This window comes from Lathamus discolor, chromosome 8 (genome assembly GCF_037157495.1).
Source record: "Lathamus discolor isolate bLatDis1 chromosome 8, bLatDis1.hap1, whole genome shotgun sequence".
In the NCBI taxonomy this organism is placed as follows: Eukaryota; Metazoa; Chordata; class Aves; order Psittaciformes; family Psittacidae; genus Lathamus; species Lathamus discolor.
In genome coordinates this window covers 1,918,895-1,937,430 of record NC_088891.1, presented here as the reverse complement: position 1 = coordinate 1,937,430, position 18,536 = coordinate 1,918,895, and the positions used below count along the sequence as shown (strand labels likewise).

General features: G+C 42.9%; 1 protein-coding gene across 1 annotated transcript in view; it reads left to right on the top strand.

The window, feature by feature from the left end:
- The window catches only part of PIAS1 (protein inhibitor of activated STAT 1), a 62,330-nt gene that overhangs the window by 10,520 nt on the left and 33,274 nt on the right, over nucleotides 1-18,536 (top strand). Inside the window, 1 exon segment of the mRNA XM_065688214.1 lies at nucleotides 14,465-14,909. Within this exon segment, the coding sequence (XP_065544286.1) occupies nucleotides 14,465-14,909 (445 nt within the window).

The following is an 18,536-nucleotide window of genomic DNA, read 5'->3' as shown; positions in this document are numbered from 1 at the left end:
AGATTGATATAATGTAGAATGCTCTCTCATTTGCTCTCTGGTGCCTTTCTAATGATTTCTAACAGTGATTTGTGTGTTTGACTGCTACCGAGCTGATGTTTTCACACGTCTGTTTATCTTGGGCCCAGGAGCTCGCTCTAGTGTGGTAAAGGTCAGCCCAGAGCCCATCACTTTACATGTAAAGCTGGGTCTGCCTGGGCTGCTTTTCCCCATAGGCATCGCTTTGTGTTTATGTACATTGAATTGCTCTGTCACTGAGGCCTTTCAGTCATTCTTCAGTTTGCAGCCACATCATATTGTCAGCAACTTTGTCACCCCACTGATCACTTCATTTTCTAGGTCGTTAACGAATAGGTTAAGCTCTGTGTGCCAGCATGGCCCTTGCAGAACTCCATGCGTGACCTTCCCCTATTGTTTAGTCTTGGAACAACTGGGACATGCTGGTAATAGAAAGAACTTTGAATAGCCAGCTAAAGATCTATGGTTTGTTCTTTAAAGAAAATATTATTAATTCTGCAAGAATAGCCAGCTTGTGCGTGCGGACCGGGTTTGCATGGCTTCCTTTGACCTGTACTATTCTGTTGTTTTTAAACATATGTAGAACTCTGAGGTGGTGCCAAGCTGTTTGAAGGGGAAGCAGAGATGTGTTGAAACTTGTTTCCTATGTTCAGTTAGCTAGAAAAGGGTTTTTTTCAAATGTGCCTTTGTTTTTCAGAGTACGCTCACACAGATTAGCAAAGGGCTTGAGCTAAATATTAGTTGACTAACTGCATTGACTCCTTCATTCCTCAGGCCTGTGCATGACTGATGTCTTGATGCTTCTGTTTTTATTTTCTCCCTGATACTAGACTGTCCTTTGCTTTTGACATAGAGGCTGGGCAAAGCTGTGAAGTAATACAATGCTTACAACATCTTTACCTGGAAGTAGAAGCTTGATTTTTTTTCTGGTGAGGGGATGAGGAGGCAGAAGGGTGAAGACGCTTCATACTGAAATGTTAGGCTGAAACCCAGAAAATGGTTTGTTTTGTCACAAGATCCTAAATAATTCCCCCTCTGCTCCCCCCGTGCTGTTGACCTGTATGTGTACAAAGGGACAGGCAGAGTATAAATTCATGACCATGTGAGAGCCATTCAGATGACATTAATGAGCTGCAAAAGGCTTGTATATATGCAAATTCCTATTCAGAATGGGATTTGGATGAGTGCAGTTAATGAGGTGGGGCAAGAGTTTGGTCAGTGAAGATGAAAAGGAGCAGTGAGTGGAGCATCCTTCTTCCTGTGCTCGGCAAGGCAGTGTATATCTGCAGCCAGCACTGCAGAAACACTGCACACCCTCTGTTTTCACTTGGTAAGGATATCCATGGAAGTTCTAACTTTGATATCAAAGTTTTCCTAGGCAGCTCTTTTCAGTTCTGGTTGTTCTTGTGGCTGAAGCCAAGTTAAATGCGGTATCGTTTTTGGAGTTTACTTGCAATAGTTTTCATGTATTTTTACTCTTAGGTGTGGCTGTAACTTGGCTTATAAAAACCTTAATTCCACCAAGCAGTTTGTTTCCATGCAGGGCAGAGGTTATTGTGTGAATAGATTAATTGAATTCAGTCTTACTTCGATTGTAAAAATACAGTGCTTGAAGGATGAGGTGGCAGGGAGGGGGACAGTGTGTCACATTGATGGCACTGGGAAATGAAATATCCTTCTTCCCAGTGAGCAAGTAGCCTTAGTATCTCTCCTGAACATGTACCAGTGTGACTGGGAAAGAATGTTTCTATAGGCCTTGTCTGTGCTCTGTGTGGGCCAGGAAAATGCTGCATAGAGAATGTACTCTTAGCTTTCTAATGCACTGCTGAGTGTTTTGTCCTGGGATTAGTCATTGCGAGCTAATGGGTTCTTAAGCACTGCATGCTTGTCTTCCAGCCTAGAGGTACAGCTAATACATGCAAAAATACCATTTTCTGGTGTGGGCAGCACTGGAAGATAGAAGGGCTGAGTAGCCCAGGTTCTGAGGGGTGAAGTAGGATTAGGAACAGCTTTGTCAGGAGTCTGGGCCTTGCTTAAGATGCATCTTCTCAGTCTGTGGCTGCATGTTGTCATTTGAAACTGTTTTCTTTACCCTCTTTTGAATGCTGAAGAAAAGCAGGAAGGTCTGCTTCCTCTCCTATTATTCTATCATCTTTTTGCATTTCTGCATAGTGGGAAGAAACCAGTCGTTGTGGGTGATATGAAAAACTGAGCTTCCTGCTTTCCCTTTCTTTGTCTCCATGGCTCTTTTAGATGGCTTCCCCAGGATATGCAGCCAGTGTTTGGCACCGCTGCCACCCTGTTGCTCTCTTTCCAAGCTGTGCTGGTACTTGGAATGGAATCAGTGTGATTCTTGACAGTCTTACTGATGCCTTAGTGTCGTGAGTAGCAGCCAGAGGAGTCATCCATGTCTCATTAACTTGACTGACCTAGGATCCTGAATCCACCTCAGTGGGAACTAGGCTGGGTATTGATGTAGTAGGGTTTATGAAATGGGAGATGAACTTCTAACTGCCAGTATTTTCACCTGGATTTGGACAAGTGACATAGAAGAGTTTTTTTATTCTGCTACTGATTTCTATAATAATAAATGTATTTTGGCACTTTAAACTTGACCTGTCTCAATATGTGATACAAATATTAATTCTAGGTCATATTGTTGTGTGCAATAAATAAATACCGCAAATTTTTAATGCATCTCTACAGTTAGGAATAAATTAGGCTTTAGTGTACATTTTAACTGCTCTATAAATAGTCAGACCTATAATTTGTGTTCCCTATTGTGCTGTGACAGACAATAGCTCTTCAGTTTGAAAAACTGACTTTTCTTGAATTACTGGTGGCCACATGTGGTTCACACATAGTTTTCATGCTGACAGTTTGCTGTTATGTGGCTACTCTTTATTCTAGATATCATGTTGACAGAGAAAATGGGCTAGGATAGGTAAGAGTGATTCTACTATGTGGTATTCTGATCTGATTTCATAGACCTGTGTGTTCCTAGGGTAGTCCTGGGTACTCATATTTCTGTCCAACTCTCCCTAAGTTTTTTGAGGTTTATAGTATGTGTTTTGAAATTTTTTGCCTTTTTAGAATGGCTCTATGACTAGGTATGTTGTGCATCTTACTTGTAGTTCTTGCTTCCTTCCTTTGACTTTTCCTTCAGTTCTGAAAAATACTCTCATGCACAAAATGTGAGATTGGAAGGGACCTTCCAAGGTTCTGTAGCCTACTAGTTCCCTGCAAATATGCTTGTTTGGCTGTAGCCACATGAAGAGTTGTCTGTAGTGATGCCCAAGTTCGTCTCCTGAACCATCAGCTATGTAATGAGAAGAACACATGAGAAATTGAAGTTTTTCCTCCAGTTTTGACTGCTTTGTGTTTAATAACTTTGAATTTCATGTGCAGTCATGTCTTGACTTGATGAAAGTAGTCATGGACTGGAGGAGTCATGTAAACACGTTAATGCTCCTTGGTCTTAAGCTTTTAGGCTGGTGCCTAAAAACCTGAGCCTGTTGGTTCACAGCTAGATGCTTCTATAAAATACAAAGGGTTGTAAGTCTTTTTAGACCAGTTGATACGGTTAAAAGTACCAGATGTGCAAATTCTTTCTCTAAATATAATAAAAAGTATTACTTTCCCTCAAACCTTCCCTCTTTTTTCTCTTTTTGTTTATAGCCACTGAAATGTTGATAGGTAAAATGTGGGAAGCAGGGAAGTGGCTCCCAGATAAATGTGGTGCTTGAACAAAACATTCAATAGCTAAGGAACAGAGAACTGTTAGTCCTGGTTTGGTCTCCAGCAAACATCTAGGACAATCTTTTTCTAGGAAGGATGAGGGCTAAGCAAGGAGCGTGAAAAGAAGTTGGAACATCAGGTCTGCTTTGTAACGATGGCTTTGTTTAAGAAGTAAGTAGGGGAAAGGCAAGAGAATGGGTGTCTCCTCCTGAAGGAGGAGGAAGACTTGAGCAGAGAAAATGCTTTTCCTGCCCTCACTGCATGAAGTCTTAGAACTGCACTAAAGGTGTGATTTTGAAGGGCTTCACTAGAACATGCTTGAAATCAATACATCATCAAAGTAGAGGCCAACTTGAGATCATCTGTGCTGTGAGAACGTTGATGTATGAAACCTGGGGCAGTCTCCCCAGAACTGGTGAGCAGGTACTTCACTGGTGTTGGTGCCTTTACCTGATACTCTGAGGAACAGTGATGTAAAAGGAAAGGCTCTCAGTATTGTTAGAGCTTTTAGTTTGTCTTGATGCCTTAGTGCTATCTGACTACTTAAAAAGAAGCATGTGTTTTGGCTTCCTTATGTGATTTCTAGACACAAATTCCTTATGAAATAAGGCAATGATGTGCAGAATGACTAGGTTGGGTTTTTTTGAGGCTATACAGATGTCAGTGTGTTTGATGGACTATTTCTTCTCAGCTTATTGACACGGTGGGAACTCTTGGCTCCATTACTTATGTCTCTGGTAACAATTCAGACTAATTGCCAGTAGTAATAAATTATTATTCTCAGTGGGCCAGGATTAGAAGGGAATAGGGTCTTGGCCAGTGTATTTCATAGGTATTTGTGGTCAGCAGATTTATTTCTTTTGTGTTCTGTTTCTTCCTTGGGAAGGGGAAATCTTTTAATGATAAATGATTATTTCCCATACCTGATGTTTTATCTGATCTCTTAATTTTCCTGTTCTTCTCCCTCCCTTCCGCCTTTCCTTCCTCCCCACTTTTTATGCTAGAGGTTATTAACTATTGGTGCAGCCTTTTTGTGTCTTCCTGTGGTTACAGATAAAAGCATTGCCAAACGTTCTTGTGCATCTTGTGAGCTCCGTGGATGGCTCCTGTTTGTGTGATGGAGCTCAGTGTCTTGGAATCACTCTTTTTAGCTGTAATTCACAAAGTCTGGGAATACACTTCTCAGAACCAAATTTTGTGGGACGGATTGCTTCAAAGCCTAACAGAAAACATTAATTTTATCAGGTGCCATTTTGGCTTTATTCTGTGTATAATTGTGAAGAGAGAACTCCAGTTTTCCAGTTTTCCCTCTCTCGGGGAATGAACATAGCAGTGGGTTACTTTTAAGGGAAATGAGATTCAATTACATCCTGACTTCAGCCTGCAAGCCAGAATCCAAATTTAGTGTGATTGTTAATTAAAACATTTTGAGATAGCAGAAGAATAGTCAGTGGTGATGTTGTGTGTGAACTGTGCTCCTAGAAAATGGGACAAAATGAGGGGAAATAAGTGGCTAGTCGATCTTGACGTGTTTTGGTTATATTTGACTGTATGATCTTGTATCCTGAAGTGTTACCTCATTTGAAGTCAATTCAATGGCCAAAGTTTGTGTATAGTGAACGACTGGCTCTTCAGCACTGAGTGATAACTTGTGGCATGCGGACAATACATCACTTTGCAGTTCTTTAAGGTATAGAAATAAGAAGATATTTAACTCTTGGAGGCAAACATGCATCTATTATGGCAATAATTTGTCTTAATGAAGTGATGCTTAAGTTGGCGAACACATACAAAGAAATAATGTCTGCTGATGCAGTAGAGATTTAAATAGCTTGCAAGCCAAAGTCAAACCCTGGATGTAAGAATGCAGGTCTTGAAATTGTGTGTCTTGCTGTTAAGAGGTTGTGGAAGCTGCCTCTTTATCCATGTTGCTATGTGAGTACATTCATTGAATTCCAGGTACATTCTTCTCCAGCTTTCTTTCAAAATTGGCTTCCAAAAGCTACATGTGCCTCATGCAGGTATTTTAGATATTCAGAAAGTAACTAGAGCTTCATTCTTAGTGTTGTGCTGAGAAAGAATGGCAGAATGGATTCTCATGGAGTAAAGTCCCTATCTGTAATCAGTGTATGCAACCATTGCTTTAGTTTAATTGTGTATTTTAAAATGTTTTCTTCTTAAAGTCTCTTTGGAAGGAGAAGCTCCTGTGAGCTCCTATGAGGCTTTCAGAAACTGAGACTTCTTGGTCCTATTTTGTCTTTTATGCAAAGAGACAATCTTTCAGACTACTCTGGAATGCTGTCTAAGTTGTTCTATTTTGATTACACCGATGTAGACCTTTTGTGTTATTTGTCAGAGATATTATAACAGGGCACACTGTGTTTAGCAGGCTCCTTGGACAGCTGTGTGTGCGGCTGGCTTGGGCTCTGCCGAAGCTTATTGCATAGGAATTAGCTCTTCTGTCAGCCAGTTGAAAGGCTTAGTTAAGGATAAGAACATTCTTAATAAAAAGTAAATTTGTCTGGCAATGACCCTCTCCCAAATAGCTGAGAAGAATTGTCTTCGTTATTGGCCTTAGATGTGAGCTGTTTGCCTTTGGAGAGGCGCATTGTTTTCTATCCAGAGATGTCTAAACTGGTATTTCTGCAATTACTTGTCATGAAAATCATGCTAGCGTATAGCGCTGTAAAAATAATTCCCATCTGCACAGATACATACACCAGGGAGAATTAAGTTTGAGTGTGGTTGAAAAAAAACCTAGAGTCTCCAAGAACTGCAATGAAGATTACTACTGTGTCAGCAACCTTATTTAATACCAGAAGTAATAATATAGTTCACCTAGTGAATAAAATCTCCTGAGAATGGTAAAACTTTCGTTACGGATTAAGATAAAATGTGACTTACTTTAAATCAAACACAATTTAGACATGACTAAAGGCTTGGCAGACTTCTCTCCCAACAAATGTAGCTTGTGCAGTTTAAGCAAGTCCCTACCCCAGCTGCCCTCCCCGCCGGCTGCGGCAGTGGTACTGTGCAGTGGGAGGCAGGGCAGGATGCAGTGTGGTTGGCAAGCCATCATACGAAAACCCAGCAGATCCCACAGTGATTTCAGTGTTCAGGCACTGGAGTGGCATTTGAGTACGTGGGCATACAGTCTGTTCTGCTCAGTCTCTCTTCCAGAGGAAATAACCTAGGAAAAGGGGGTCTAGAAGGGCAATTGCCTATGCTGACTTGCCAGGTTGTATGTGTCAGAGCTTTTAACTTGAAGATATTGCACATATATGATAGCATAGCAAAATACCACAGGCATCTGTAAAAAGCATAAGACAATTTTTAACACATGGGGATTATATTAAACATTCCAACCTCTGCCTGTTGTTCCTAGCAGGCGGTTCAGTGGGGCTAGAGCTGTCTCACTGTTTTCTTTTGCAATATACTCTTACTCTTCAGTCAATTGTGTTACTTTTATCACTGTGGTTTTCTTGTCTCCAGTAAGCAACAGGCGTATCTAAGAACTTGATAGTGTCACTGGTGCAGGATTAGATGGAAGCCTCTGAACTGAGGACTGGAGGGAGAGCTTAATTAGTGTTCATGTATGAAGCACCATTGCTCTGACCTTACTAAAACTTAGTAACTTCAAGGATAGTCAACTTTTCCCAGCACAAGAGATACAAGCAAGCTAAGAGTAGGTATGAAATATGCTCCTTATTCTTGTTAACATGTGGAATTAAAAGTTAAGTGGTTACAGTATACTTGGTGAGCTGTCACATGAGCTGAATACGGAAGGATGGTGATAGGAAACTGCAGGACCTCCTGTCCAGAAGCCCTGTAGACTGAACGCTACTACACTTCTTAGGTGATCTCTTCATCACCAGAGATTCCTGGTGTTAGCAGGCACTTGAATCTGAGCTTCATCGTTCAGGTAGATTGGTTCAAGGGTCATAATATTCCTATTAACAGATACACAACCATATCATTTGCAAGGAAATATACTGTTTGCGCGCATGCTAAAGTAAATAACCCCTGATTACTTCAGCTTTGTAGTGTAATATCTCTACTAGCATGGAGAAATACATTCCCTCATGAAAATCATGACTACAGTGTTTGACCTTAAGGAAGCTCATATCCATGGAGATACCAAGAGCAGGCCAGGCTATTTTTGGCATTTACAATTTATGGCCATCATTTTGATGACACATTTTAAGCCCATTTTTATTGCCAGCTGGACGAATGCATAGATTCGGTCCTACAATTGCAGCATGTTCTTTATGAGCACTGATATACTGTGTAAATAGAGGGTTTCTTTGATGAAGAAATATTGCCTTGTGTGTATAACAAGGCAAATAACACCTGTACCTGCCATTGTTTTGTACCTATTCTTTTCGAGCCACCCTACTTGGTGAACCACGGTACGTACTGCTCCAGGAGACAGATGAGTTTTTCATGATGAGAACCAATAACCCCCTTAAAGGTTGCAGCGTGCTGTGTATTTACGACTGTTGTTCTGTGCTTTTGCCTCCCCCCCAGTTTGAATTACGGCGACTTCAACCTTTGAGTGTTTTGGTTGCAGGAGACAAACGCAGGAAGTTACAGCCTGTCATTGGGGCGCTGGAGCTTCCATGAATTGGGCCTTTCACTCCCTCCTGCAGGTTTTCGGGAGGCTGATTCCAGTCTTTATAGCTTAGCCTTGAGAGCTTCCTCGTGTGGGTCTTGCAGATAGAATTTAGGACTAAGGAATGTGCCTTCAGAAAAGATGGGAATATTTTTACCATCACTGTTTCCCTTTTTCACAAATCTTAAATGTCTAAAGAGCCCCAGAGTTTAACTGTAGAGAGCTCGTGCAGCTCAGGTATAGCTTTCCTTTCCAGAAGATTTATACTGGGGGTTAAAGAGGCTGTTCATAGCATGCAAGAACTCTATTTTTACAGCTGGGTGTTGGATTTATACTGGGATTAATTCAAACCCATTTCCATACTAATCTAATGCTTCCCAGTTGCTTTTATTAGAGAAAAAGAACAATTTTGATTATTTTTTGTTGTTGTTGTTTTAAAATGCCTTTTGGAAGTGCACTATGGAATTCCTTGAATAGGAGTTTCCTTCTTCCATAAGGGGCAAATATCCGTCTGTGTTGTCCTTGAAAACAGCCTTAGAGCTTTAACTGTGCCCATGCTGTGAATGCAGACTGCAGCCAGAGCTGATTCCTTGGGCGCTGGGGCTGAGGTGCTGAGCAGGGTCTCGGAGCCGAGGCCTCTCTGTAGCTCTCCAAGGTGTACAGGGTGCAGTCAGTTTTCTGTTCTACCTTTTGAAGTGACTTGTTGCAGTGCTTGCCCTCTTCTGTAGTAATGATGCCTAATTTGAAGTGAACTATTGCTAATCACTATGTAAGTAACACAAGAAACTTACTGTCACTGTCCCAAATCATAGCTATAAATGGGTGTCCTCCCATTTGCAATCTCTTTTTTAATTTCTTTTTTTTTCCCCTTTACTGTCTCCTTCCGTCTCTGGCTGGTGTTTGAGGTGCTTTTTTTCCTTTTTCCCCTTTAACTTCCATGTTAATGGTTATGGAATTGTGGAGGACCTGTTGTATAGCTTTAGGCACAAAGATGTGGTGTGGTACCTGGCCAAAAGTTTCTTGTTACACTGGCAAATCTTTTGAATGTGTTTTGGAACTTACTCACAGCTTCTAGTTATCATAAACACCTGGAAATAACTTGCTGAATTCTCCAGATAGATCCCAGGGTTGATTACTGGGATGTGGAAATCCTCTTTCTAGAAAGCATTCATCACATTGTTGGGATTGTTAATGATGCTGCTGGTGGATGAAGATGCTTGAAGACAGAACCTTGTGGTGCTAATATTAATAGTGATAAATTTCCAGCATTCTCCAGTGGACCCTGCAGTCCGTTACTGGCTGCTGCCTGGTTTTTACTTCTCTGGGAAGTCCCTCCCTTCAAAAACTGGGAAGAAAGGAGAAAGCTCACCATCTGCGGTGCTGGATCTCAGCAGATACCTGTATCTGTGCCTTTCTTGAGCAGTGGGACTTGCAGCTCGTCTCCCTGCATTTCAAACCAGTGTTTTAGCCCCTATTTTCCAGTCTAGAAAGAATGTTTTGTGCCTGAATCTGCTTGTCTCTTTAGTCACACTTCTCTGAATCACGTGCCAGTGAGGCCATGCAGGGTTATCAATGGGATTTCTTATCCAGAGGCACTAGCACTTGGATTTTGTATATGTTTAAACTTAATTCCCAACCTTCATAGATCAGCGAGACAAGGTCTGGTTCTTGGAAGCAATTTTCTTTGGTCTGACCTGTTAACCTGTGCTAAGAACTGGACTTCTCTAGCCAGGAAGCTGCCTGCCCTGAGTGGCTTTCCTTGGTGGGAGCAATAACTGGGCTCATGTGGAAAACTGTTCTTTTTAAGTGAAGTTTTATCTTGGCTGTTTTCTTTGCAGGGAGAAACGGAAGTAAATGACTCCTCATGTTGGCTGCTCGGTTAGAAGTTGAGGTTCCTGGTGAAGTATTTACTCTGAATGTCGAAGCAGCATTCCCAAAGCAGCGTAGTCCTGTTGTGTGGCACTGACACATTTCTCCAGCCCAACATGCTTGGTTATTGAGAGAACTCTGTGAGTCAGGAGCTGCAAATCATTCACTGATGTTGCAGCCTATTTAATAGTCCTTTAGTGGATGTGCTGGAGAACTCCCTTGCTCCTCCTTACCTCTTAAGTGTCTACATGCAGTCTTTGGTTTGGGGGACTTCACTTTTCGTGGCTGTTAGCTTTAAAACCAATGTACCAACTTTTTTGAGAGTGTGCTATGTGTAGAACATCCTTTCCTGTGGATAGCCACGGAGTGAAGTAGGTGAATGATGTAGGATGCCGCCCATGGATTGCTTTTGCATCCGTAAGCTATTTTCTTCCAAACCTTATAGGTTATCTGAAGGAGGAGTTGAGCAGGAAATAATCCTTGTTGCCAGATGAATGGCTTGAGGCTGTTTCCTCAACACACAGAAATGGGGGGATGCTCCTGTGGCTGCAGCATGAGCTGCATCACATGGGTGGGTTCACGCAGTCTGGCAGGAGAGAACAGGCACAGATTTGGAAACAAGCAACTGGGAGGTGGGAAAATAAACTGGGCTCTTTGCTTCTGTGGTCCTGACACACGCGATGGGGTGACTTTCTTTGGGGAGCATGGGCTGCGGTCACAAGCCTTGGATAAGGGGACGTGGGCTGCAGGGGGAGGGTGTATAATGAGGCTGGTAATCCCAGTGACTAATGCTGGTTCTGCGGAGGAGCATGTGTTGGTTTTGTGCTGTCGAGCAGGAAATGTCAGGTGGATGTTTATAGATGAGTTACCTGCTCTGGAAAGGTCTTTACAGTGAGTCAAAATAGAGATACTCTCTGCTACACTGAGATAAGTTGAGTTTCTGTAAAGCTTGTTCATACTCTTACACTTCAAGCAGGTTTTCTACTGTCCTTACCCTCTTCTTTGAACTTTAGATGTTGCCTAGATATGACCGGTACCAAAATGCACATCATCAACAGAACACCCACTGGTTGATACTGGGATTTGCTGTGTCTGGAACTGGCTTGCTGCATTCTCACACCAAAGTTAATCAAGTAGCCAGTAGCTCAACATTTTCCTAGCCAAGTAGCATCAGTTTCTCGTGCGCCTAGTTGTCTGTAATTGCAGTTTGCAAGCTATTCCTCATTCTGCCCTTGGTAGCTGTATATATCCTGGTATTTTTGTTTGGTTGGGCTTTTTTAGTTGTATTTTTGTTACTTTCTTTTGTGTTAGGAAAGCAAAACCCACACATTTTGTCAATTCTGATAAACAGCCAGAGACAGGGGCAGTTACTTGCATTGTGGATATTTGCTGTTGTTGGGAAACAGGCTCTTTGTGGTGGGTTGTGTAGCTTGTTGCAGATGCAGCTGTACTGCTGAGTGATCTTTTTACTACTGCACTTCAGGCAACAGGGGAAAAACCCCAAGACTTCCTGAAGCAAAACCCTTTGTGTCTTTGCCCTTCAGCTTTGCTGCTGTACCTAAGCCAGCATTAGGAGGGGTCTGAATTGTGATGAGGTGAGATATGACAGGGCAAAAAAAAAATCACAAATTGCAGCTTTTTACTGTATTTACTCTGTGGGTTTGACAGCACTTGATTTGTTTCCTGCTATAATTACCCTGCCTGTTCTAAGATTAGGGTACCAGAGTGACCCAGGCCAAGGGCTCGTAGCCTGGGCAGCGCTCATCCAGGCAGTGGCACTGCTGCTGATGGAGCTGGGACTGTGTCCTCAAATAAAACACAACTGTGGTGGAGGAGGGGAGAGGAATTCTCACGTTCATGTTGCAGTGACAGGAGAGACTTTCCCAGCACGGATGCCTGTTGGGCTCTGCTTCCCCAGCCACTGATTGACACGATCCTCTGGCAAAGCCCTATGGATGAGTCGGGGGGGTGTGTGTGGGGGTGGTTTAAGTCATTGTCTCTTTATACTTGCAGAAGAAAGGTTTCTCAATGAAGTATGAAACTGTAATAAACCCACAAGCCTTTAGTACTGTTTTTTCCCCCATTTTTAATTGATGTATCTGTTAGTGCCCTTAACATTGCGAACAGAATCGTTCCTGTCCTCCTTTTGTAAGGAATGTACAGGAGTGGGAGGATCTGGGGAACGTATTTGTTTTGGTTTGTCAGCCGGGCTGCAGGATGGCCCCTGCTTTCTGTCTGCTTGTTTCTAAGTCATCTCTGCCTTAAATCCCAGAAAAAGTCCAGCCTGTAGCAGGAGCTTCTCTGTTAGCTCCATGATTTCTTCATCCTCAGTGTTTTTTGCAAGCTGGGCCTAGGAGTTTATTACAAAACAAGAACAGAGTGAAGCTCTGAGAGGTTCTGGCTGCTCAGGAAGTGACTTCTCAGGGTGATGGTAGCAGGCATTAAGCCCTTCAGCTGTAACTACTCATTCTGTTGAGGAAATGCTTGTAAAGCATTATAAATATATAAATAGTGTTTTTCCATGTTTCAGATCTTTTTGTTTCACTTCCCTTTCAGCTGTCAACACTTCAGATCTTAACTGAAATACCTTGTTCTTTTAAGACATCTCTGTTTCTGGCAAAAGTACCTTGTCTTGTTCTTATTAGTAGCTCCGTGACAGTCCCATGGTTAAAAGTGTGAAGTATGTTCTCGGGTATTCAGAGGATAAAATGCCAGCAAAGTCCTGCTTGTATCCAAAGTGTTTGCTTTAGTCTGCAGCAAGGTTTAGCTGAGATTTGCAGCAAGATCATTCACTTCTCTTGGTGTGGCTCAACAGAGCAGAAATCTTGTAGCAAATGTAGTTAAATCTCTGCCTGGTGCACACCTCATTAAATACGTGAATCATCTGATTTAGGGCTTTTAGATAACACGACCTATTTCAGGATAGGGAAATACCTTCTGTGGACACCTGTGCCTGGAAGATCTCTTGCAGGTGCTGGAGGTTTGAGGAATCGATAAGGCTTTGAGGCTGCTTTAGCTAAGCCAAGCATAGCTTACTGTCTAAGATTAGCACTCCAGGTTTAAAAATGATTGTGAAAATAACTTGAGTAATGTATGTGTGAATACTTTGCACAGTTTGGAGAACTAGAGAGGATGGGAGCGTTTTTACTCTGTTTGAAAGGTTATTTGCAAAGGCAAGTGCTAGTTGGGTTATTCAGCCTTCAGTGATGGCAGAACCCTGATATGCTGAATTAGCTGGTTTGGTCCCAAATATATACCTCAAGTATCAAGTATATCCTTGTGATTTCTTGGGAGTCTAGGATTCTGCAGAAATACCACTTAAGCTGGTGTCACAGGACACGTGATGGTGAACCCGCTGTCAAGCACTGAATGAAGTTCTAAAGTAGAAATTAAGTGTATAAATTGCTTTTGGCTCCAGCTGGACCAGAGAGGAAGCCTTCACTGTGCACAGGCCATTGCTGGTTTGGTTACTTTGTGTTTTCCTTGGTTCCTGAAGAGGTGAAACAGTTGACCAGTCAGACCAGTTTGGTTCATTAGACCATCCTGGGAGACAGTAAAAGATGGTGTAAATGAAGATGCTAATTAATAGAAGGCAAAGGCCTACTCCCCCGTCCAAAACATGCAGCTCTGATGTGAGGAGGAAGTGGGATCGGAAGAAGCTTCCTTTAACTCAGTAATGATCATATGGGGTTGCACACAAATTGCATTGTAATTTCTCTCACTCTCTTTAAAATCAGTCATCTGTCTCGTTCTCTTTGAACCTGCGTGGATTAGTTATGTTGCATGGCTAAAAGTGAGGGAAGGACTTGTAAGTGAAATAATGTTCCAGAGTTAAGGACTGGCACAGCTTTCAGTTGCAAGTACTGGAGACTTGGATATTGCCAATGTGAAAAAACTGTTAACATTATAGATGCCAGCAGAACAGGGAGTGGAAAATAATTGCATTTACAAGCTTTCTCGTGTACTGGCAACTTGTCCTTTTCTCTTCTCCTGTCCTGAATTGTGTATGGCAAATGGAAACCCCTTTTAAAGTTGCTCATTACAGATTTTCTAAGTAGATATATCTGTGAACAAGTATGGTTTGCATTATATTTCACATTATCAGTGGGGGAAGAGCACTATGCCTTTAAAACCTGCGTGCTTGATGGGGTTAAGCCACATCCTAATGTCAGTGTTTAAGATGCTGTAGCTTGAATACTAATTTTTGCCTGTTTTGTTTCTTTTAAGCAAATGGTTATGAGCCTTAGAGTGTCTGAGCTGCAAGTACTTCTGGGTTACGCGGGGAGGAACAAGCACGGACGGAAACACGAACTCCTCACGAAAGCACTGCACTTGTTAAAGGCTGGCTGCAGCCCTGCTGTACAAATGAAAATCAAAGAACTCTATAGGCGAAGGTTCCCTCAGAAAATCATGACTCCTGCAGACTTATCCATCCCCAGCGTACACTCGAGCTCCATGCCAGCAGCTTTGTCTCCGTCTACCATTCCACAGCTCAGTTACGATGGCCACCCTGCCACCTCACCATTGCTTCCCGTGTCGCTTCTGGGACCTAAACATGAACTGGAACTGCCCCATCTCACATCTGCGCTCCACCCTGTCCACCCCGACATAAAACTTCAGAAGCTACCTTTTTATGACTTGTTGGATGAGCTGATAAAACCTACCAGCCTAGGTAAGGTTGCAAATGTTGTAGTAAGCTCTCAAGTCTTTGTTTTTTTTAACTAGTCATGGGTGGATTCGGCTGCTAATGCAGTAACTGGTTAAATATTGCATCACACCAGTGTTTAGAGAATTGCTATTTTTGGTAACTTTTGGAACAGATTGTTCTACGTGGAGAGACATCTTACGTAACACTCATTAGTTGCTTTAGCTGAGCCACTAAATATGGTTCAAAGATCCGTTATGTTGAAGGGGTGAGTTTGACAAGAAACAAACCAACCCCTCCAAAACAGAAAAAACTCCGTCTGCTTTCAGGCATTCTTATAAACCGTACAGTTTAATTACTGAAAAACCAAACAAAAATACCCCCCAAATCCATCAAGGCCACAAAATCATCTCATATCTGCTGGGAAAGAATCTGCCAGGCTGGGTATTTGCTGTGATAGCCCAAACTCCTGAGTTCAGGAAGACTTGTGGTTCTTTTGCCTTTGTGGCTACTTTTCTTTAAACTGTCTTTTGTATTAAGGTCTAAATCACTTGTGTGGCTGCTGAGAATAATCTGATGCTTACAGAGCATTATATAACTATGTGTGATTTCTTTCTGGCACTGACTCCACACAGCACTTAACAACGTGGTTAACTTTTAATACCCTTAAAAAGCAGCTTCAATACAACAGTCCTGTTGGTTTCTGGAGGGACTGCTCACACGTTGGAACCTTCTGCTGTTTTGAAACCCTGGAAGGGATTCACTGTGAGAATAGCTGGTGGGAGGAAAAGCTTTGTGAGAGTAGATCCAGGGAGATGGTGGGTGAGTGTCAAAAAATGTCCTTTGCAGAAGAAATCCCTTGTAAACAAAAATGAGCAGGTACTTTACACTCACAGTCTGAACAGCTCCAGGGTGTGGGAGGCCTGATACGTGTGTGGTGATGGTGGCCTGCAGGTTTCTGCAGCATGTTGCACAATTGTTTACGTGCTTTTTTGTGTTGTTACAACTAAAAAATTGAGGGTAAAAACATAGTTTTTGATAATCTCATCTTCTGATTCAGGTATTTTTTTAAGAGCTATACTGGGTCTGGTTAGCTTTAATCTAAAGCTTAATTGGTCCGTAAGCATTCCAGGCGATGCTGGTTGTAAGGATAATGAGTTACTTAGTATGTGTTTCATCACTTTTACATTATAAATACTTAAAGCTATAATTCCAATAAGACATTCCAGTGCAGGAACTATGGTATGTATTTATTCCTAGATGTGGTGAGAACACTTTTGCTGTCAGCTCCATGTCTAACAAACCAACCCCAAACTGAAGAGATCATAATTCACTCTGTCATGTCTTATTGCTTGAGGAGTTTATATCAATAGAATATTTTTTCCCCCTTTGTGGACTCTGAGTGTCAGAGTGAGAAAATGGAAGTGGTTCAAACTCCAATCAGATACCTTTCTAAGCAATCTCTGTGCTTTCAGTTAATTTAGGGGTGTGTTTGTGGGTTTTGTTTAGCATGCGACTCCTTTCTGCAGATGTAGAATCCTAGAATGGTTTGGGTTGAAAGGGAGCTTAAAGCTCATCCAGCTCCAGCCCCCTGCCATGGGCAGGGACACCCTCGCAGGGAAGAACTTTTGCCTGAGAGCCCGTCTCAGTCTCCCCTCTGGCAGGTTCAAGCCATTCCCCTTGGCCTGTCCCTACAGGCCCTTGTCCCAAGCCCCTCTCCAGGTTTCCTGCAGCCCCTTTAGGCACTGGAGCTGCTCTAAGGTCTCCCCTTCAGGAGCCTTCTCTTCTCCAGGTTGCCCCAGCCCAGCTCTCTCAGCCTGGCTCCAGAGCAGAGCTGCTCCAGCCCTCACAGCATCTCCATGGCCTCCTCTGCACTCACTCCAACAGCTCCACGTCCCTCTTGTGCTGTTGCCCCAGGGCTGGATTGGGACTGCAGAGGGGGTCTCCCCAGAGCACAGCAGAGGGGCAGAATCCCCTCCCTGAGCTGCTGCTCACACTCTGGGGGTGCAGCCCAGCACACGGGAGGTGGTTCTGGGCTCAGTTGCACACTGAAGCTGGGTCACAGTGAACTTCTCATCTAGCAACACCCCCAAGTCCTCCTCCTCAGGGCTGCTCTTAATCCATTGTCTGCTCATCTGTGTTTGTGCTGGGAGTTGTCCTGACCCAGGTGCAGGACCTTGTACTTGGCCTTGTGGAATGGTTGGTTTTCCTTTTGTTTTGGAAAGTAATGTTGCTACAGATTGTAAAATTGCTAACCGTAAATGTCATGAAGGTATTTTAGAGTAATAAATACATATATGGTAATGAAAAAACCTATTGGATTCATAACCAGTGATATGCAGCTTTGTGCACTTTCAAAACAACTGGGAGCAATGGTGCATACAGTTCAAATGCAAGTATGGAGCAGACTTGTGTTAATTTTCTCTTTTAAATGGTTACTCTAAGTAACAAGGCTTGAAATGATTTGTTGAATAAGTGCCCCAAACGGTTTGGGCATCCTTTTCACCGCTGCAAACATTATGGGTTTGCTTCCTCAAATGTCAAATTTCTGTGCTCCCTGGCTTTGTTTTCAAATGGCAGATACACATTACAAACTCTCAGAGCTTCTCCTTGGCCAGCATTTCAGCATCTCCTGCTTGCGTTTTCCCATCAAATTCCTCAGGCAATAGGGATAAGAAATGCCTGAATTTACTGTTTCCCTCCACCACAGGACCAGACTGATGACCTGATAGACATTGCATGGCACATCTTTGGATGTGATTCTCCCTGGTCTTTCCCAAGTCAAGGTGGAATTGCTCGGAAGGTTTGCTGCAGTAGTCTTCTATCCAGTCAAGAAGAGGTTATTAATTTGAAAAGCAATGATTTGACAAAGCCTCGGGGAAGGGAGTTGCACAGCAGGGCACTTGAACATGCTTTCTGTACCCAGATAGTTCATGTAGGTGGGTAGTACACAAGCTAATGGGAATAACAGATAAGGAAATTAAACCAGCTAACTATTATTTTTAATGTCAAGAACAAAAGGAGGAAATGGATGTTACCTTCTTACACTTGCTTCCTCAGAACGTAGCTCTGAACTGTGATTAAAACCGACACGCTGGATTCATGGCAAGGGGGGAGTGCAGTGCTGCATCCATCTGTGCCCGCCTCAGCACCACCCTCTGAGGAGCTTTACTTGAGCGTGGCTGGCTGACGCATGAGTGACAAGCGAACGTTAGAAGGCTGTTGGCTAACTTGTACAACTTTCTATGTCTTACAGCAGCCCGTACAACTTGCAGCAGGGAGTAGGAAGCTTGCAGAAGAGCAGACTTGCCCAGCTAGTTGAACCCGTAAACGCAGCCTGTGCTACCTCAACCTGCTCTTGTTTGAAGAACTGAAAATAGCAGCTGGGTCCTGCTGGCAGTGGGACTCTTCTCCTGCTGTTACTCTGCTCACATTGCAGAGTCTCTTGCTTCCTTCTGAGTGTTTTTCAAGTGCAGGACTCCTGCGTAGCTCTTGCAGAGTCGTGTGGCTGATACTGACAATTGTGCTGCTGCCGGCTGTGCTGTTGGGGAGTGACAGAGTTTTCTTTACTCCCAAGGACTCTATCAGTGGGTTTGTTTATCTGAGACAGGAGATATCCATCCATGTTCAGTAGAGCAGTGAATTTGATCCATA